The sequence below is a fragment of the Hyperolius riggenbachi genome, chromosome 1 (genome assembly GCF_040937935.1).
Source record: "Hyperolius riggenbachi isolate aHypRig1 chromosome 1, aHypRig1.pri, whole genome shotgun sequence".
NCBI lineage: Eukaryota > Metazoa > Chordata > Amphibia > Anura > Hyperoliidae > Hyperolius > Hyperolius riggenbachi.
In genome coordinates this window covers 626084935-626107268 of record NC_090646.1, presented here as the reverse complement: position 1 = coordinate 626107268, position 22334 = coordinate 626084935, and the positions used below count along the sequence as shown (strand labels likewise).

General features: G+C 45.0%; 1 protein-coding gene across 4 annotated transcripts in view; it reads right to left on the bottom strand.

Annotated features, from left to right (window-relative positions):
* Window positions 1-22334, bottom strand: part of DEPDC1B (DEP domain containing 1B) — a 189516-nt gene that overhangs the window by 85871 nt on the left and 81311 nt on the right. For all 4 annotated transcript variants that reach the window (XM_068271829.1, XM_068271827.1, XM_068271828.1 and 1 more), the window contains exons 8-10: window positions 6320-6486; window positions 4914-5090; window positions 1767-1949 (exon numbers count right to left, since the gene is read on the bottom strand). In XM_068271829.1, coding sequence (XP_068127930.1) covers window positions 1767-1949; window positions 4914-5090; window positions 6320-6486 — 527 coding nt within the window. The remainder of the gene's footprint in view (window positions 1-1766; window positions 1950-4913; window positions 5091-6319; window positions 6487-22334) is intronic.

Sequence of the window (22334 nt, the reverse complement as noted above, 5' to 3'; positions counted from 1 at the left end):
GGAGATTAGGCAAGTTAGGTTCACTCAAATGCATAGCATGGGTGCACAGTAATGGAGGTGCATGATCAGGTAGAACACAAAAGGAGGAGGACCCTGCCCAAAGGCTTACAATCTAGAGGGAGAGGTAGGGACACGAGAGGTAGGAAGACCAGAGTTCAGCTGTGGGTTTAGAGCAATTGTGAGGGGTGGTAGGCCAGAGTGAAAAAGTGAGTTTTGCGGGCCTTCTTGAAGGTGTTGAAGGAGGGGGCTGCCCTAACGGGTGGAGGTAGGGAGTTACATAGTGTTGGAGCAGCTCTTGAGAAGTCCTGGAGGCGTGCATGGGACTGGGTGATGCGGGGGACGGTCAGGCGAAGTTCATTGGAGGAGCGGAGTGAGCGACTTGGTGTGTATCTCTGAGTAAGATCAGAAATGTATGTTGGGGAACTCTGCTTTAAGGTTTACTTTAGGGTGTGTACACACCCAAATAGTCGTGTCTTCTGTAATGATCGTGGCTTGACCATTAGGGCAACACTGCAGGGAAAAGTTGAATATAGATATTTTGCTCAGCTACAGCATTATTGTATGCATTCTACCAATGGCTTTTTTAAGACATCCCATAGTTTTATGTTATGTTTAAAAAAGTATAAAGTTGATTTATTGTTTTGTCTTTGCTCTATAACAGTGTTTTTGTGTCCCAGAAAGCTAAAATATGTAATGTAAAATATCCCCTGCTCTCAGAAGCCCAGTTCTCTGCAAGGAAAGGGTTTTATGTCTATAATTCCTTATCAGTGACGGTTACACTACGGCCCCGACTGGAGAGAAACTGTCAGTTGCATAGCTGATAATTCTTTCAGAAAAAGAAGGAACACTACCTAGTTTTTTTATATGCTTACCGCTGTACATACAGGTCTATCCTATCGTCAGTTAAAGTGAACCTGTAATGAAAAAAAAAAGGTGCCCCTACGGGGTACTTACTGTGAGAGGGGAAAGCCTCTGAATCCTAACGAGGCTTTCCCCATCCTCTTCATCCTTTGGGATCTTGTCAGCGGTGCGTGCAACCGCAGTAAGGGACTGCAGCTCCTGGCAATATTTACCACTTACGCTATGCTGGCATAGTACAAGCTTCCCCTCAGGCTCCGGCGGAAATAGCCTGATCGGGTCCGCTCTTCCCAGGTTGTAAATATTGCTGTGTGTATCGTTCAGGGGCTGCCAGCGCTGGATCTCCAAAGCTGGAGAGGACAGGGGAAGCCTCATACGGATCCAGAGGCTTCCCCCTCCCATGGTAAATATCACCCCAGAGGATTTGTTTTTATTGAATAAAGGGATTCCTAAGCCAGGGAGAAAAAAAAATCAATTTTACTCACCTGGGGCTTCTACCAGCCCCCCACGTTCCCACATGGATCCTCCAGTCCCGTGCCGCCAGCTAGTTTCGCTTCACCAACAGGCCCAGCCGCACGTAGCCTTCTGCGCAGGACGATATTGAGGACGGGAATGTGAAGAAGCACACGCATGGCTAGGCCTGCACAAGCGCAGTAAGCCTGTCAGCGAAAACAAAACTAGCTGGCGGCGGGGGACATGAGGATCCGTGAGTGACTGCGAGGACACGGGATGGCTGCAAGGGGCTGGTAGAAGCCTGGAGTGAGTAAAATAGTTTGGTTTTTTTACCCTGGCTTAAGTATCTCTTTAAAGTTCCCTTCACAGCTACTACCTGTGGTGAGTCACCTGTGGGACATGAGGCAAACCTGTAATATCACCAAGGAAGTACAGAACTATCAAATAATTTTTACCTGCTTCAGTTTCTTCTTCTTCTCTTTGGAAGACATATCTTTGTTTTTTATAATATCCTCCAAGACAATTTTTGCTGGATCCTGAGGTCTGAGCTTTTCAAATTCATACTGGTGCTTTGGTGGTTGGGGCTGGAGGAAGGTGGGATGTAGCGTGGCATCCATGTCTGCCCCAGGATACTTAATCTAAAAGATGGAAAGGTAATGAGTTGTTTTAGATTTGTTATAGCCATACTGCTCAGAGACAAAACATGTAGGCATAAAACAGTTCCACCTAAAGCCAGAACCGAAGATACCCAAGTTTGAGAACCCTCTTTGTTTGGCGTAAATTTTAACTATTGGTTTTAGCACAACGTTTTCTGTACTGCTGTGCTTTCCTGCAGCCATACACCTGTCCAAACACGTGTGCTTCACTGGCTATTTTTCCAGTTCAGGAAGTCAGTTCTTCAAAAACCCTCCAACACCCACTTCTAGGGTTGCCACCCAGCCGGTATCTGGCCGGCACGACCGGATAAATAGTCTATGAAGCTGGTGCCGGAATTATGTTTGTACCGGCACGTCATTTGCCGGTAAATCTGTCACTCAGCTCTCTCTCTCCTTGTATTGGCTGGCCGCCGGGCACTGCCGGCCAATCATCAGTAAGTGCTGCAAGCTGTTTTTCTCCCCACACGCTGGCTGGTGAGGACTCGTGGAGAGGGAGGAGCCGACAGGAGAGTGAGAGTCTCTTTGCTGTGGCTGCTGCTTCTGTGCTGAGCAGCGTGTGCTTCCTCATTCAGATAAGGTAACTCAACTTTTGAAAACTCCTTATCACCTTCCTACCAGCTGTCACACTGTATTAAAGATGATACTAAGATTTGATGTACTATGTTTTGTTCGCTCCTGGAATTAAAGTTCAGTAGCTGCCTGACGAGTGTTAAATCATGGAGACCCCAATACTGCAGAAATGAAATGTAGTCTCCAGGTTACACACACAGCACTGGGATTCCCTGCATTTGTGGAGTTTCTGAAGGCTGGGGAGAAAGAAGAGACAGCTGAAGTGCTGTGTGAAAACAAGCAGGTAGTAGAGGGGACTCACACCCACACACTCTTTTCTGTCTTCTGTTTTCTTTTTCTCTTTCCAACCCTTCATCAGCTCCTCTCCCCTCTTCCAGACTCATATGCTAGGTACTCACCATACAGTTTTCTAGCAGATTTCCATGCCAGATTGATTTTTTTTTTTTTAAACATGTCTGATCTGAATTTCGATCAATTTTCCAATTTATTTCTATAGAAGTGAACGGAAATCGATCGGAAAATCAATTGAACATCAGGTCAGACATGTTGGAAAAAATTGTTCTGGTAGGTAAATCTGCCAGAAAATTGTATGGTCTGTACCTAGCATTAAAGGGACTCTGTAACAAAAATGTCATTGTGTTTTCTACCATCCTGCAGGTTCCTAAACCTATTATAATGTGTTCTGGCTTACTGCAGCACTTTCTATCACCATCTCTTTAATAAATCACTTATCTTTCCCCTGTCGGACTTGTCGTCCTGTGTCTGGAAGGCTGCCAACTCTTCAGTGTAATCTGCTATGCATGCCCCCTCTATGCACACTCCCCTGTGTGCCTGTGTTATTTACATTAGCCAGCTTTTCTCTGCTCACATACTGATGAGTCACATACTGCAGAATTACAGACAACCTGGCAGAGCTGTCTGCAAGAAGAAACAATCCGCTTGTAACTCCTCAGTGAACTGCAGGGGGAAAGAAACACACAAATGATCTCTTGAGATTCAAAAGGAAGGGTGTATACAGCCTGCTTGTGTATGGATGTATTTTCTATGTGTGGACATATTGTACATTAACCTACTTCCTGTTTTGGTGGCCATTTTGTTTGTTTACAAACAAACTTTTTTAAACTGTTTTTGGCTACTTCTAATGCGGCGGGGAGCGGCGAAATTGTGACAGAGGGTAATAGATGTCCCCTAACGGTAATAGATGTCCCCTAACACACTGGTATGTTTACTTTTGTGTGATTTTAACAATACAGATTCTCTTTAAAGTGCCCATTATTGATATCATTCCACGGCCGATCAATCGTTTCTGAGGTAATCAGAAACGATTGGTCATGCCCATTAAAGGATACCCCAACTGAAATGTGACATAATGAGATAGACATGTGTATGTACAGTGCCTAGTACACAAATAACTAGGCTGTGTTCCTTTTTTTCTTTCTCTGCCTGAAAGAGTTAAATATCAGGTATGTAAGTGGCTGACTCAGTCCTGACTCAGACAGGAAGTGACTACAGTGTGACCCTCACTGATAAGAAATTCCCCTTTTTTTTATCTCTTTCTTGCTCTCAGAAGCCATTTTCTGCTAGAAAAGTGTTTTATAGTTGTAATTTCTTATCAGTGAGGGTCACACTGTAGTCACTTCCTGTCTGAGTCAGGACTGAGTCAGCCACTTGCATACCTTATATTTAACTCTTTCAGGCAGAGAAAGAAAAAAAGGAACACAGCATAGTTATTTGTGTACTAGGCACTGTACATACACATGTCTATCTCATCATGTCACATTTCAGTTGGGGTATCCTTTAAGGGAGTTCCGAGGCACTCATTTTTCTCCGATTCAATAAAATTATCAGGAGGTTGATCGGCTTGCAACATCAAGTTGTGTATGGGCACCTTAAAGATGATCTGTAAGAAAAAGTGCCCCAGGGTGGTACTTACCTCGGGAGGGGGAAGCCTCTGAATCCTAATGAGGCTTCCCCTGTCCTCTTATGTCCCAGCACTGTCAGTCGATGAAGATCCTGCCGGGCTCCAGGATCAAAACAATCCTATGTTGGCCTTGGACAGGGGCAGTAGAACGGATCTGATCGGGCTCAGCTATACAATCATCCTGAGCCTGACAAAGGCAGCTACTGCACCTGCATGAGGCTCACACAGGATTGTGTCGATCCTGGAGCCCGGGAAGGATCTTCGGCAGCTGACAGCACTGGAACAGAAAGACAGAGGAGGTCAGGGGAAGCCTCATTAGGATCCAGAGGCTTCCCCCTTCCGAGGTAAGTACTCCCCGTGACATGGCCCTCAGACCACATGTGAGCAATGGCACACTAGTGAACAGATAGGACTTTTGAGAAGCTAGGCAATATCTGGAATACAGAGCACAGTACCTGTACTCTTCTCTGGTGTGTGATGTAGTCTTCCACCGAGGTCTTCAACGATGATGGAACATTCAAGATGTCCTGAAAATTGTCCATCATGAACGTCACCAGTTGGGTGGAGAGAAGTTCCCCCAGGTCCACCTCTTCTTTAGAGCGAAGGATACATCGGGAGAAGGTCTGAACCATCTGATCACAACAACACACAATAGGGCGTAAGACCACAATACATAAAGGCGATCTGAGGAATAATAAATGGCATTGCTTTTAAAGGCTACCTGAGGTGACATGTGGCATGAGGAGATAGACGTGTGTGTACAGTTCTAAGCATACAAATAACTATGCAGTGCTCCTTTCTTTTTCTACTAGAAAGGGTTACACATCAGGTATGCAAGTGATAGGCTCTCTTCAGTCAGACTATAGGGTAACCCTCACCAATAAGGAATTATAGCCATAAAAGTCTTGTCTAGAAGAGAACAGTTTCTGAGTGCAGGGGATAGATAAAAGGTCAATAGTTCATATAGTTTAGCTTCTGGGACACTGAAAGACTGTATCAGACAATGCAACATTACAGCTATGAGAAGACTAAAATCTCAGGCCATTAGAATTAAAAAAAAGTTTCAAATTTTTCGAGTTGTATGTCAGCCAACAGATTTTGAATGCTATGAACATATAGGGCTTGATTCACAAAGCGGTGCTAACCTACTTAGCACGTCTAAAGTCTTTAGATGTGCTAACCAGGGTGCTAAGTAGGTTAGCACCGGATTTCTCAATTGAGAAAACCGGTGCTAACCTACTTAGCACCCTGGTTAGCGCGCCTTAAGACTTTAGACGTGCTAAGTAGGTTAGCACCGCTTTGTGAATCAAGCCCATTGTGTTTATACCTCGTGGAGTTGGTAAAATTGGGCAATCAAAATTGGATGTATGTACCAGGTATTAGTATAGTCATCGGGAAATATCTGTGAATTGTCTGTCTATTGTCTGTGAATTCAATTCGAATGTGCGCAATCTGTCCAAGTATCGGTGAGGTACCTGGAGTATGAGAGCTATATTTTTCACTTAGGTTCAAGACAGGTGAAACGGGTTCTCTTTGTAGTCAACCAGTATAGATGTAAAAACTGCTGATCAGTGCTCTGCCTGTTAGGTATTAGAACAAAAATATTTGCGTGCTCTCTGTGTCTAGCTATAAATTTTACATTTCCTAATCCATGCTCTCCCTCTCTCATGTCAAGCACAGCGTGAATCTGATGGCTCGAATATCCTTGGGAAGAAAATACACGATGTGCAACAAAAGCAAGCAGCGGCGCGGCAATCTTTTATTAGGCAGATAAAACTGTCCCCTGAGAGCGAAGACACCTGTAGTGCTGAGCTCAGCAGTCAAGGAGGTCCAATTATCGTCAGCCTCTTTAATAACATACCAGCGCGCGGTTCCCTGTGCTGTCGCGCAGAGGTGGCATCTCCCGGTTCAGGCTTATCCTTGCCATCATCCTCATTAGCAGCTGCAGCTTCCTGCGATTTTCTGGTGGCAGAAGTAGACAGCAAACTTGGAGGGCTTCAACGGCGACCGTTTTCTTCTGCTGAAGGCCTGTGACAGCATAAATTACAAGGGATCAGAGGGGGAGAGCTCGTCCGACCGGCAGAGCACAGCGATTGTATTCCCAATGGTAACACATGCATACTATTCTAGCAATGACATGGCATGGCTTATTTCACACACAGCTGCAGGGTGATTTACCAAGGAAAAAGGATCCAAGAGGGATACAATCTCATTTCAGAAACATTCATGTTCTGCTATAGAAAGGGAAACTTCATTAATGGGAACCTGAACTCTTGCACAGGACAGACAGGAAACAGAGAGAAAGGCACCCCATTTTTATTTTTAGCCTGTCTAACCCCCACCATACTGTGACTAATCATAAGTGTAATTTGATCTCTCAGCTGTGTCAGCTGACTGCCACGGCAGAGCAGCTAATTGGTAAACGCAGGATGTTAACTATGTCTTTGTCCATGAAAGCAGTAAGTAGAAACACTGCAGATTTATTGCAGGATTTGTATCAGCTGTAACAAATAAATGTTTTTTCTTTAAAGATAATTATGTTGTTTAGTTTTTTATTTTTATTTTTTTTAGAGCAGAGAGGAAGTTTTGAGTTCAGGTCCACTTTAATGGAAGTCTGAGGTGAGAGGGATATGGAGGCTGACGTTTATTTCCTTCTAAACAATGCAGATTGCCTGGCTGTCCTACTGATCCTCTGCCTCATACTTTTAGCCATAGACCCTGAACAAGCATGCAGATAAGATCTTTTCTCAGAAATGCTCGTTTCAGGTGTGTGATTCAGACACTACTGCAGTTAAAGGGATCAGCATGGCTGCCAGGAAACTGGCATCATGTCAGCTGTTTTTTTGGGGATGTCAGAAGAAACCAGAGTGCCCGGAGGAAACCCACGCAGACACGGGGAGAACATACATATAGTGCAGAAAGTGCCTTGGCTGAGATTCAAACCAGGGATCCAGCGCTGCAAGGCGAGAGCGCCAACCACTACGCCACCGTGCTGCCCTTACTGCATTAGCTGCTATGTCTAGCTGTGCGGTATGAAGCTCAGGCCCCATTGACACTTAAAAGACCACTGTCATGAAAATCTTAAAATTTAAAATGCATTTAAACATATACAAATAAGAAGTACATTTGTTTCTGAGTAAAACAAGCCATACTTTTCTCCTATGTTGCTGTCACTTACAGTAAGTAGTAGAAATCTGACAGAAGCGACAGGTTTTGGACTAGTCCATCTCTTCATAGGGAATTCTCAGCATGGCCTTTATTTTTTATAAAGACACTCCCTGAAAAAGATTTGTACAAAGATGCTGGCCAGCCTCCCTGTTTGGACCGGAGCAACTACCTTCCTAAGTGCTTTTGAAAAAAAAGAAATCCTTGAGAATTCCCCATGAGGAGATGGGCTAGTCGAAAACCTGTCAGTTCTGTCAGATTTCTATTGCTTATTGTAAGTGACAGCAACATACCAGAAAAGTAATGTATGGCTCAATGTATGGCACCGAGGGAAATGCACTTCTTATCTGTATATGTTTACATATATTTTACAGCTTAACCACTTGAGGACCGCAGTGTTAAACTCCCCTAAAGACCAGGCCTTTTTTCTTAAAAAGGGCCACTGCAGCTTTAAGGCCTCGCTGCAGGGCCGCACAACACAGCACACAAGTGATCCCCCCCAACCCCCCCCCCCCCCCCTTTTTTTTCCCACCAACAGAGCTCTCTGTTGGTTGGGTCAGATGGCCCGCCCCCCAGGTGTGTTTGTTTATTTTTTATAAATATTTTGTTAAATTGTGCTATTTTTTTTTTTTTGCCACTCACCCTCCCTACCTCCCCTGAATTATCATTGCCGATCGCTCCCGTATCCCCCAGGGAAAGCCGTGTCACACGGCTGTCCCCAGTACAGCGCTGTACAGCCTAATTAGACTGCGGTTTCGCTGTCTAACAGTCTCCGAGCGGCGATCGCTGCTGAGAGACTGAAGGCGGATCAGCACGTGTGATCTCCTGCAAAAGCCAGCCCCAGGACTTGACGCCAATTGGTGTTAGGCGGTCCTGGGGCCGCCGCCGTGGTCACGCCCATTAGCGTGACGCAGTCTTCAGGTAGTTAAGATTTTCGCGACAGTGGTCCTTTAATCAGTTGCTCTCAGTTATAACCGAAAGGTCAACTGATTTTCAATGTAATGGCCATGTTTCCCAATGGCTCAGTTCAAACTATAGGCGTTTTAAATGACGAACAGCTGCTCCAACTGTCCAACTCTGGATCCTGTCAGGTCCTGTGACTGTGTGGAACAAGATCCCCTCACTTTGATTGGCCCAATAAGCTGCCTGTCACTTGACAGGCAACCTATTGGGTCAAAGTGCGGGGATCTCATCCTACAATGTGAATCAACCTCCAAGTCAGCTAGCTAATTGTACAAGCTGTTAGTCGGTATTTCGCCTGTCTGGGAAATTGCTGATGTTGCTGAAACCCAAGAGAAGCTGAAGACATGTCTGACACTTCTGCTGCTCGGCGTATCAACTGTATACACATCACCATGGCAACAAGGACGTGAGCCTGCTGCTGCGCATACGCACTGCCTCAGTTTGAAACATATTGTATGGCTTTAACACAATTACATTTTAAAATATGTGGAATTTATGGCTCTCTCTGCCAAAAAGGTCCCTGACCCATGGTCTAAGGGGATAATCTTGTGTACTGTGTGACCCAGACCTCCTTCTTGTACACAAGTGACAGATAGAGTTCAGTTTAGTAAACAGCACCGTGTACTTTTCATGGAAGCCCTGAAATGAGGTTACATCACAAGGGAATACATGTGGAGAGCTGATGGTAAAAGATAAGCAAGCATGGCACAATACTGTATATATAGATTTGGATGAAAAATGAACAATTACAGTATATGTGGTAAACAAATCCCATTTCTTTTTGAACAATTTGCGTGTGCTAAAGGTGAAATCTGTCTGCAACTGAGGTCAATCAGATACTTGCAGGTGAATAGTTATTCTGCAACTTATAGATTTGCAGCAGATTCGACCATCAGATAGATTTATGTCAGATGCCTGTCAAGTCGAAACTGACAGGAATCTGATGTGTGCCACACACTAGGAACAGATTTCCAATAGATTTCAAAATGAAATCTATTGGAAATCGATCTTAATGCATTATTGGATCATTTGATCCAATGCAACTCTACGGGCCATCGATCTGCTGCCAGCAACAGATTGACCTAGATTTTCCATCCTGTCAGATAGATAAAATCGAACGAAATCGGCTGCAAATCGATCAATAGATTTAATAGAATCGATTTCCCATTGATTCTATAGAATCGATCGATGGCTGAAATCGACCAGTGTATGGGCCCCTTCACACCTGCTGATAAAACATTTGGATTTATTCACACGAACCTGAAGTGACCATAATAACATTGTAAAGAAATCCCTGTATAGAGAGCTGACTGCTTTCACCTTCCTTCATACTATGTCCTGCATTTTACTGCAGCCAATAAACTGACATGCTTTAAAGGGATACTGTAGGGGGGTCGGGGGAAAATGAGTTGAAGTTACCCGGGGCTTCTAATGGTCCCCCGCAGGCATCCTGTGCCCGGGCAGCCACTCCCCAATGCTCCGGCCCCGCCTCCGGTTCACTTCTGGAATTTCAGACTTTAAAGTCTGAAAACCACTGCACCTGCGTTGCCGTGTCCACGCTTCCCCTGATGTCACCAGGAGCGCACGGCGCAGGCACAGACTGTACTGGGCCTGCACAGTACGCTCCTGGTGCCATCAGCGGGAGTGAGTGAACAACAGATAATTACCTTACCGATTATTTTCAATTGTAAAAAAAACGCATCTAAAGATCGCATTTAGTGAAAAAAAATAGTACCATTAATGGGCACTTTTATAGCACATGCGTGTAATACGCATATGGTATCATTCTGCCATAGTGTGAAATCTGCTAAAAAGGATGAATGGAGATTCTTTGCAATTTAATTGAGCCTTTAGATCAGGGGTGTCAAACTCAAATACAAAGTGGGCTGAAATTAAGCTCTGGGACCAATTCAGGGCCTGAACTCTATATCTAGCGGCCACCCCTCTCCCTTATACAGTTCCCTGGTGTCTAATAGCACCTCTCCATCCCCTATACAATTCCCTGATGTTAAGTGGTCCTCCCTTCCCTATACAGTTTCCTGGTGTTTAGTGCCCCCCCCCTTTCCCTTATAGGGTTCCCTGGTGTCTAGTGCCCCCCTTCCCTCTTCTATACAATTCCCTAGTATTTAGTGCTGTCCCCCTCCCCATATGGCTTCCCTCCTGATCTAGGCTTTACCCTCCAATATAACTTCTCTGGTGGTCTAGAGTGGGCCAAACATAATGCAAAGTGGGGAAACCACCCGAGGGCCAAATCTGATGGCTCCGAGGGCCAGATTTGGCCCGCGGGCTGGAGTTTGACATGTATGACTTAGATTCTGTAAAAGATTGTTGTTTCTGTGTATAATATAATTGTAATGTAATGTAACACAAGAGAGGATGAGCATGTTATAAGTTCTTCTGGCTTCTTTGGTAAATTCCCCCCTCTAGTGTTCTGTAGCAGCATTACACCTTGTGTACATTGTAGTTCATACAGCCAGACAGGACACCAATAGACTGAGGACATCAGACTGGTGGAGGGACATGCATAGGCTTGCCACACATATAGGAGGGCAATTCACTAACATAAACCGACAGTCCCACGTTAACTAACAAAAACTATACGTGTTATCTCACTAAATGCTTCCTAGCCTCTCTAGATTACAAACCATGGAGGCGGGGCTTTTTGTGTATGCAGGGATGGTCTGTTAAAGCGGACCTGAACTCAGAAAGAAAAACATCCATTTGTTACAGCTGATACAAATCCAGCAATAAATCTGCAGTTTGTCGACTTCCTGCTTTCATGGAAGCAGACAAAGGGTTAACATCCTGTGTTTACAAATTAGCTGAGGCTGCCGAGATTCTTGTGCTGACACAGCTAAGAACTCAAGTTACAGTTGTGATTAGTCACGGATGAGGGGGGAATTAGACCGGCTCTTCGCTCTAAACACAATCAGGGTGGATTACTCTGTGTTTTCCTTGTGTCCCCTGCATGAGTTCAGGTCTACTTTAAATATTCTCTCTGCAGATCACCATTGTCCATCCAGTACTGGGGAGATCGGAGTGACAGTTTGGGGGGGCTTAAGGGGCCCCTACATTGGTCAATTTCAACCATTGATCGATCGATTCTATAGAATCGAACGATCAGAAAGCATTATGAAATGTATTGGAAATCTGTTCTTAGTGTGTGTGGCACACATCAGATAGATTCCTGTCAGATTCAACCTGACAGGCATCTGACAGAAATGCCTGCCTGATGGTCGAATCTGCTGCAAATCTATAAGTGTATGGCCACCTTTACAGTGTAGCCTGGAAGTCCCTTTAAGTACAGTATGAATATCCCTAGATATCCACCCCTTCCCATGTAAATGGGTCCTGTTGAAGGTATCATTCACGATCCTCTGTTTATCATAAAGGGTCAAGTAAAAAACAACAAAAATACTAAAATATAACTTTTTTTTAATCTGTACATAGAAGATAACAGAAAAAAAGGTGCCTGGAGAAGATGTAAAGGGAGTTGCAACATCTATAAATGAAAAAAAATGCCAAAAAACAGTGCCCCAAAAATGTGTATGTATAGTTACACCGCCGGTGGGTGGGGCACAAGGTGAGTGAAATTCCCAGTTGCGTTAAATACTTTTCCCCCACCGGCAATCAGTGGAACTCCAAATTATCCTTACGTGCCCCTATAGCTTAAGGCTAGGTCCACACTAGACACAGTTGCAGGACGGACACTGCAGTCCGGATCAGGGGAAGATTAGGGGAAGTATATCCGTACTGCAAACTGATGAAGGTGCATCAGTTTTGCATCAGTTTCCGTTCAGTTTTTTCCTGACAGAAAACGTCTCTATCATTAGGAAGGAGTGGGAGGATTTTTTTGGGCCAATCATAAAGCTCAGGCTATCCGTTTTCACATCAGTTTTTTGCCTGTGGAGCTGGAGATGCGTTTTCTCATTGCTTTTCACTACCCCTGCGTGTATCCGTGGTCCTGATCCGTTGCGTGAAAATGCAGCAGGTCCGGACCTTCCGTTCAGGTTTCGAAAACGGGTCCCCGCAAACGCAGACAGATCCGTTTTTTACTTGGGTGAGGCTGGCTGCTATTTTAAACATTAGTATCCGGGACTCCGTTTTTCATCAGGTTTGAAAAACGCAGCCACGGATACGTTTCCTGACCTAGTGTGGACGCAGCCTTACTGCTGTAACGGTGTCTAGTTTCAGTGCTCGTCGCTAAGCACCAAAACCCCCCACTTCACAAAAAAAATATATGTAAACCCTTTTAGTTTCTAAAATAGGTCGCTATATGCAGAAATAGCTCAGCGCAATCTGAAAACACAAAAAGCTGCTGTGGAACTACAAAGGTCCCCTACATGTCCATCTTTTTTTCTTTTTACCTGGTCTGGTTGCTTTTGCCAAACTGTAGGAACTGTGTAGTGCCAGCATGTAAATAACAGGACACTTCCTTTTTTAATAAGATTAGGACACTGTGACCTGAATGTAATTCAATCATCCCCTCCCTTTGCAACAGAATACCCAAGGAGGTCGGACTGACCCAGAACCACTGAACAGCTAACCTGATCAGGTTTTTGTCAGAAACACCTTATCTGCTGCATGTTTGTTCAAGGTCTATGGCTAAAAGTATTAGAGGCAGAGGATCAGCATGACAGTCAGGTAACTAGTAGTCTTTAAAGCGGTATTGTCACCATAAAAATCAAATTTCAACAGCAACTGGTCTGAGTGTATTAAGTGATAAAGATGCTAATCCTGCATTCAAAACTTTTTCTGCTGTTATGGTTTGGAGTTATCACATACTTTAGGAGCACTGGCCCTAGTGCCAAACAGTTGAATGCTGGGAGTTCTTTTTATCTATAATGTATTCCTCCTCTTCCATTTATTTCCCTGCCTAGCTGATCATTTGTGTTTACAAGCAAGGCTGAGGTGACTTGGTGATTGGATGTGTACATAAAAAAAAGACTCTGGGAGGAGGGCAGCTAATAAATACACAATGAGCAAGAGAAGGGAGGGGGGAAAACGAGTCAGGGAGGATATGATGTCAGCATTAGCTTGCCAAGATGGCCACTGCCTAGAGTAGGATTCTCTGCTTTTCCTTTATAAAATTCACACGAATCGTTACGTGGATAGTACAATACATCTGTTATGTAAGTAGAACTAGTATTTATCTACTTATATATGTGTTTTTTATTTCTAGGATAGCATGGGTGTCGCTTGTTCTTTAAAAGGAAATAAATATGGCCAACATAGGTTCAGAGGTCTGTTGCACCACTTATCTGTGTGCTGTAATGTCCACCACATGGTCATCTGTCACCAATAAAATGTTTTTATTGCAGTCCTGGGAGAATAAAATTCACCCCCAGAATTGGTCAGGCTGATCTATCCATGTTGGGGATGCTCTACAGCAGCCTTTCTCAACCTTTTTACCCGGGAGGAACCCCTGCAAATAATTTGTGGATCTCGAGGAACCCCTGCACTTATTTTGCAGGAGGCATGGTCTTTAAAAGTAGGTGTGGCTGTTTATTTCACTACCCCCTAATACACTTCCCTTTATTATACTGTCTTCTTATTCTAGTGCTTTTCATTAATGTACTTATTATTATTCTGATACTTCTATTGCAATGTGCTCTATTATACTTCCCCCACGAGGGGGAAAATGCCAAGGAACCAATACAAAGTACTCTAGGAACCCTGGTTGAGAAAGCCTGATCTCGTTCTAGCAAACAGGTGATACACCCCCATGTCTGTGGTAGGTTCATTTTTCCTTCATGCTGTGTAAAACATCAAACAGGGCAGAAAGCAGAAGCTGGCACTTCATTTTGGCTCCTGCTTCCACGGATAGGGTACCTGGGCACTTTGCCCATGCTTATCCTAAAACTTTGCTGATTAGCGGGTTACGCCCTAACAAATTGTCCTCACTAGGTGCAGACTTGTTTCTGCAACAATAATGATACATCTCTATTAAAGTGATCACTGTGTAGACTGACATCATTTCTGTGGAGAACTATCTATACAAATACTGTATCACTTGGACTGTGACTTGGAGTAATGTGCAACAAATTCTGCAACATATTTAACCACTTCCGGATTCTCGGTGCGTATATATACGCCCCTGAATCCTGAAGTGTATACCATGGTTCCATGTCAGTTCACGGAGGGTGTCTCCGTGAACACCCTGCGAGCCGATCGGCGGCTCGCAGGGTAAATGTAAACACACGGGGAAGATCTTCCCCGGTGTTTACATGTATACGGCGCTGCTGCGCAGCAGCGCCGTAGAGGAGATCGGCGATCCCCGGCCTCTGATTGGCCGGGGATCGCCGGCATCTGATAGGATAAAGCCTATCCCATCAGGCGATCCGTCCTGCGCCGCTCACAGGGGGAGGGAGAGGAAGGGAAGGGGAAGGAGGCCAGGAAGCGCTGCGGAGGGGGGCTTTGAAGAGCTCCCCCCCCCCGCAAGCGCAAGCAGCCGGCGGCGATCAGACCCCCCCAGCAGGACATCCCCCTAGTGGGGAAAAAAGGGGGGGAAGTCTGATCGCCCTGGCTGCTAGCTGATCTGTGCTGTGGGCTGGAGAGCCCACGCAGCACAGATCAGCACACAATTTCATGGTATGGAAGTGGTTAATTGGGATAAAAACACTGTTGAAATCTCATAACTAATACAGTACAAAAATTATACAAAAAATATTTACGGTAGTTCTATTTAGCCCATTTGCACACAGGTACTTTTTTTTAAATTGTTCTCAAAGGTTTTAAACATTAGTAACACCCACAAGGTGCAAATAAAAATAATGCAAGGATTGCACAAAGGTTAGCAGATTAGTGTCTGTACTATTGCAGTGGCATGCACAGGGCCGCTATAAAATGTCTTCCGAATCAGGCATTAGCTCCACAGTTCGGATTCCACATTCTGGATGAATCAGAGCCTTTAAAGGGAACCAGAGATGGTGATATGAAAAAGAAGTTATACATACCTGGGGCTTCCTCCAGCCCCATACGCGCTGATCGATCCCACGCCGCCATCCAGAGCTGCCCACAACAACGAGAACGGGCTCTAGTCGCTGACATCATCGGAGCCGGGCAATGCAGGAGAAGTGCGCCCTCTATGTATCTCTCCATACACTCCTGCAGAGTTACGCAAAGAGCGCACCTCTACTACGCTTAGACTGGCTCCGACTGACGGAACAGCGGGGAGCCGGTTCTCATAGCTGCGGGCAGCGCTGGATGGCGGCGTGGGACCGATCAGCGCGTATGGGGCTAGAAGAAGCCCCAGGTATGTATAACTTCTTTTTCTCCTTCAGATATGGATCCCTTTAAAAGTGGACCTGCACAGGACCATAGGAAAACACAGAGAAATGCACCCTGTATGTATTTAGAGAATTTAGCCTGTCTAATTCCCCCTGATCTGTGACTAATCACAACTGTAATGTAATCTCTCAGCTGTGTCAGCTGGCTTCCTCGGCAGAGCAGCTAATTTGTAAACACAGGATGTTAAACCTAAGTCCGCTTCCATGAAAGCAGGAAGTAGACACACTGCAGAGTTATTGCAGGATTTGTATCAACTGTAAGTAGAAAAAAAACAAGTCTTGTAAAAGTAATACCTTTTAATGGCTAACTGATAAAGTTAAATTATGCAAGTTTTCTAGGATCTAGTCCCCTTCTTCAGGCATATTTCTAGAGGTTAGCTGAAGTAAAACACTGATGCAGGGAAATAGTAAACAAGTAGATGGCAGTTGTTCTTTAGATAACCTCCCACGCATGCGCAGAAGATAACCTCCCACGCATGCGCAGAAGCCCCAGGCTGACGGGACTGAAGCAATTACCGGGATTGATTGCGGCTGAACGGCAGACCGCGGGAGGATGGCGAGGGACTCGCACGTGTTTATGGGGCTGGAGGAAGCCCCTGTTAAGTATCGAATGTTTACATTTAATCGTCTCTATTTTACTTTAAGCTTCCCATACATCTAACGATGATGGGCAGAATGGACCAGGAGACAAATCTCTCTCTCTAAGAAAATCTGATGAGAGAGATCTGTCGGCTGCCCATACACCACAGGCCGATTCCTGATCGATTTCATGCTGAAATTGATCCAGAATCAGCCATGTGACGGTGCACTGCCAACCCAACGCTGTCACACATGCGCCACGTTACTAGGCAACCACATGGGGCGCGTGTATGGGCGGCATAGGAAAAAAAATAAGAGAATTGAGCGGGAAATTGATCAGAAAATTGAATCGGAAATCGGACGGAAAATAAACCGAAAAAACGCATCGTGTGTACCCAGCATAAGTGACAGCAACATAAGACAAAGGAAATTTATAGTGCATTTTACTCTAGGAGAAATGTACATTTTTTTGTGCATACATTATACATTTTACAATTTTTCACAATAGTTATCCTTTAAAGTGGATCCGAGATAAACTTTTACTCATTGCATAATTGTGTTCCTTTCATATAGTTTATAGGGCATTCCTCAAGCCAAATACTTTCTTTGTTTTGTTTTAAAGAGAACCCGAGGTGGGTTTGAAGAATATTATCTGCGTACAGAGGCTGGATCTGCCTATACAGCCCAGCCTCTGTTGCTATCCCAAACCCCCCTAAGGTCCCCGTGCACTCTGCAATCCCTCATAAATCACAGCCACGCTGCTGACAAGCAGCTTGTCAGAGCTGGCTGTGTTTATCTCTATAGTGTCAGTCTGCTGCTCTCCCCGCCTCCTGCAGAACTCCAGTCCCCGCCTGCATCCCTTCCCTCCCTGCTGATTGGAGGGAAGGGACGGGGGCAGGGACCGGAGCTATGCAGGAGGCGGGGTAGCAGCTGAGACTGACACTACAGATGTAAACACAGCACGGCTGTGATTTATGAGGGATTGCAGAGTGCAGGGGGACCTTAGTGGGGTTTAGGATAGCAACAGAGGCTGGGCTGTATAGGCAGATCCAGCCTCTGTATACAGATAACATTCTTTAAACACACCTCGGGTTCTCTTTAATACTCTAATTCCCTATAAACTAAACAAGCCTCGTCCACAGCTTCTCCAGAGTGCCTTGGCACTCTGAGCCTTAGTAGCAAGGGCTTATGGGAGTTCAGTCTGGGCAGGAGAAGGAGGAGGAGGTGTTACTAGCCAGAGATTTCAGAGGCAGAGGGGAAGAGGGAGGAGGAGAGGGGAGTAAAGTTTTCACAGGCTGAGGGCTAGAGATACAGATCAGCTTGCCTGTGTGTAATGTGACAAACAGAACATGTATCACAGGAAGAAATAATTATCTACTGTTGACGCTGTTTGCAGCTAGATTTGCTGTGTAAACTATCTAAAAACTTTAGTTAGGATATATAGACAAGTTACTTGTTTTACTTAGTTTTTCATCTCGGATCCACTTTAAGTAAATCAAGCCCACTGTGTGGAGAAATTGTGAATCTGGGTTATGCGAAATGTCAAGAAGGCATTGTTCCAAGTGAAGTCTGAAAATAGCACTTGGACAATAGTGAAGGCTTACAAAGCGTCTTCGTCAATACTTCTCAATAGGGGGAATGACAAAGCTCAGGGGGTCAGATAAGGATTTGTTTTCAGAGTTTGAGAGATCGTGTTTGGGAAACGTCAGGAGGATAATTCTTGGGCTTGTGCATCATAACTGAATGGATAGAAGCATTCTCCAACTGCCTATGAAAAGCCCACTCTTTATTCTACAAGTGTTTGGAGAAGTTTTTGGCATTCTAGAGTACCAGAATGCAGGAACTTCAGGGGGGGGGGGGGGGAACTAGAATGGGCTGCTGGGGGAAATTTCAGAAATAGTATAAATGCTTAGGGCTGGTGCACACCGAGCGGCCTTTTCAGCGTTTCTGCAGCCGCTTGCGGCTGCGGATCCGCTTGGTCAATGTATCTCAATGGGGTGGTTCACACTAGAGCGGGAGGCGTTTTGCAGAAACGCATACTCCCGGGGTGAGGCATTTTTTGGATTGCGGATGCGTTTCTGCCTCAATGTTAAGGATAGGAAAAACGCAAACCGCTCTGAAAAACGACAGTTCAGAGCGGTTTTGCAGGCGTTTTTGTTAGAGAAGCTGTTCAGTAACAGCTTTACTGTAACAATATATGAAATCTACTACACCAAAACTGCTTCACAAAAAACGCAAACTGCTAGGTGAAATGCTGCAGAAAAAGAAGAAAAACCTTTTCAAAATCTGCTAGCAGTTTGCGGATCTGCTAGCGGTTTTTGGTGTGCACCAGGCCTTACTGAATAATTTTTAAAGAGAAACTGTAACCAAGTATTGAACTTCATCCCAATCAGTAGCTGATACCTCCTTTCCCATGAGAAATCTATTCCTTTTTCTCAAACGGATCATCAGGTGGCTCTGTATGGCTGATATTGTGGTGAAACCCCTCCCACAGTGTGATGTCATGACCTATGGTAGGTCCTGAGAGTTTCCGGTCTGTGAACCTTATTGTGGGAAGCTGTTTCCAACTGCCAAGCAACCATTATCTCCCTCTGTGCACATGTAGCACCATCGCATTGAGGGGTGTGGTTATAGATTTCAAAAATTACATGCCGAATTTTAATAATTTCTTGATCTCTCTCTCTTCTTGAACTTCTCACTTTGCAATGCTTTGGATTTATTTATATCCCCTTTTCGCTAAAGTTCTTCTTTCAAGTGGACCTGAACTCTTGCACAGGACAGAAGGAAAACCTAGAGAAATGCACCCTGTATGTATTTACAGAGTTTAGCCTGTCTAATTCCCCCTCATCTGTGTCTAATCACAAGTTGTAATTTGATCTCTTGCTGTGTCACCTGACTGCCATGGCAGAGATGGAAAATAAGCTCATTTGAAAGCACAGGCTGCAAACAGTAGGTCGGCTTCTGTGAAGAAGGAAATAGAAACACTGCAGATTTATTTTGGAATTTGTATGAGCTGTAACACAGACCTGTTCTTTCTTATGGTTATTATTCTGTTGTGTATCTTTCAGAGCAGAAAGTTCTGAGCTCAGGTCAGCTTTAAAGGGATACTGTAGGGGGGTCGGGGGAAAATGAGTTGAAGTTACCTGGGGCTTCTAATGGTCCCCCACAGACATCCTGTGCCCGCGCAGCCACTCCCCGATGCTCCGGCCCGCCTCCGGGTCACTTCTGGAATTTCAGACTTTAAAGTCGGAAAACCACTGCGCCTGCGTTGCCAAGTCCTCACTCCCGCTGATGGCACCAGGAGCGTACTGCGCAGGCACAGGATGGTGACATCAGGGGAAGCGAGGACACGGCAACGCAGGTGCAGGCATTTTCAGATTTTAAAGTCTGAAATTCCAGAAGTGAACCAGAGGCGGGGCCAGAGCATCGGGGAGTGGCTGGGCGGGCACAGGATGTCTGCGGGGGACCATTAGAAGCCCCGGGTAACTTCAACTCATTTTCCCCCGACCCCCCTACAGTATCCCTTTAAAGAGACTCCGTAACAAAAATTGCATCCTGTTTTTTATCATCCTACAAGTTCCAAAAGCTATTCTAATGTGTTCTGGCTTACTGCAGCACGTTCTACTATCACCATCTCTGTAATAAATCAACTTATCTCTCTCTTGTCAGACTTGTCAGCCTGTGTCTGGAAGGCTGCCAAGTTCTTCAGTGTTGTGGTTCTGTGATGCATCTCCCCCCTCCTGGCCCCTGTATGCACACTGCCTGTGTATAATGATCTCTTGAGATACAAAAGGAAAGCTGTATACAGCCTGCTTGTGTATGAATGTATTTTCTATGTGTGGACATACTGTACATCAACCTACTTCCTGTTTTGGTGGCCATTTTGTTTGTTTATAAACAAACTTTTTAAAACTGTTTTTAACCACTTTTAATGCGGCGAGGAGCGGCGAAATTATGACAGGGGGTAATAGGAGATGTCCCCTAACGCACTGGTATGTTTACTTTTGTGCGATTTTAACAATACAGATTCTCTTTAAGCCTACAGCGTCTGTAGTTTCTACAGTTTAGCTCTTCTCCCCTCTCCCTCCTTCCCATAAACTAAGTGGAGCAGCAGTGGTTGTGGCATCACAATTGAGAAGGGGACAAGCCAATGATGTTGGGGGGTTGTGGGAGGGAGAGGCATTGGGACAACACCACTCAAAACCAAAGTGAAACCAAACGTTGTCTTACATGGCTGTCTGGTAAAGTTGTGTGACCCTGGAGCTGCAGACCTTCAAGCCAAAGTATGGGGCATGTTGCATGGTATAGTGTTAGCTTAGTTGAGGGGAGCTAAAACAGAAATGTGCTTTACTTGTACATACTGAGCGCCAGAGAGGTCTAAATGACAGTTTTCCTTGAAAGTTTTCCTTTTCTTTTTAAATATCAATTTGAATGTGGCCTAAAGCCTTGTACAGTGGCTTACAAGACAAGACAAATAACATTTATATTGCGCTTTTCTCCTGGCGGACTCAAAGCGCCAGAGCTGCAGCCACTAGGACGCGATGTATAGGCCGTAGCAGTATTAGGGAGACTTGCCCAGGGTCTTCTACTGAATAGGTGCTGGCTTACTGAACAGGCAGAGCCGAGATTCGAACCCTGGTCTCCTGTGTCAGAGGCCGAGCAAATCCTAAAAAAAAATGCTTGTGTTTACACAGGGTAGAGAGCTGTCTAGGCACAGTCCTTAAGGTACATACACACGTTGGATTTTTCCAAACGACCCGTCGTTTGGGCGTCAAATTGGGCGTGTGTACAGTCGGTCATTCAGCTGATAACGCTGGTTTTAGCGCTATCAGCTGAACGACCGACTGTACCAAACAACCGGTCGTTTGGAAAAATCCAACGTGTGTATGTGGCTATACACAGAGGTCACAGCTGTGATTGGCATCTACTGATAAGAGCTAACTGACAGTTCGATTTAGCTACAAAAGCACAGAGCAGTCCAGTGAATTTATTCAGCAACCATATGTGTAATAAAAAAAACCTTTTAATTGTGTGCTATGCTAGCGTTCGGGTCCGCTTTCATATTGATGTTAAAGGTGCCTACTAATGATTGATTGTACGATCATATACCACTTCTATGTAATATGAGGGACTACCTAAAGTATTCAATGGAAGTTTATACTACATAGATTTGCTAAGATTGTACAATCAAGATGTTATCATTAGTGGGCACATTTAATGATCTGGTGTCGTAAACCGACAAACTAGGATGAAGAAGAGCACTGTTTTTATACTCACCCCAACCCTCCCAGACGCCACCCACTTGTGCGCTGCACATCTCCACTGAACAGTACATGCTGCTCGGAGTGTCTGTACATCCTTCATGCCAGGAAATGTCCCCCTAACTGTTAAGTCCTGATAATTTATTATGTACCTTATGAGTGTCTGTTGGGGGAAGGGGGGGGGGGGGGGGTCCCGAAAAGTCTCCCTCAGCTACACACAATACAGCATAATATGATAGGACATCATGCTGGGTACACATAATGCAGTTTCCTCTCCGACCGACAATGGGTCAGGAGCAGTTTGGATACAGATAATAATGAGGACAGCCAACTTTGCTAATGAAGGGGAAAGTGAAGCATTCACACAGCAGGGCACTGGGCTGTGCTCATCCCTGGCTCTGTTAAGTTCCCTAGAGATGCTCCATGCTCTGAACAGACTGCTGTTCCATGCTCTGTACACACACTGCTGCTCCATGCTCTGTACACACATGCTGCTGCTACATTCAAAGTCAACTGTAGCAGGGAAAGAAAGAAGGGGGCAGTGCTGTGAGCTACCTGCAGATATTCTGGTGTCTCACCTTGTGCCTGTCCCCAGACACTGCACCAGCCCTGGTCTGAG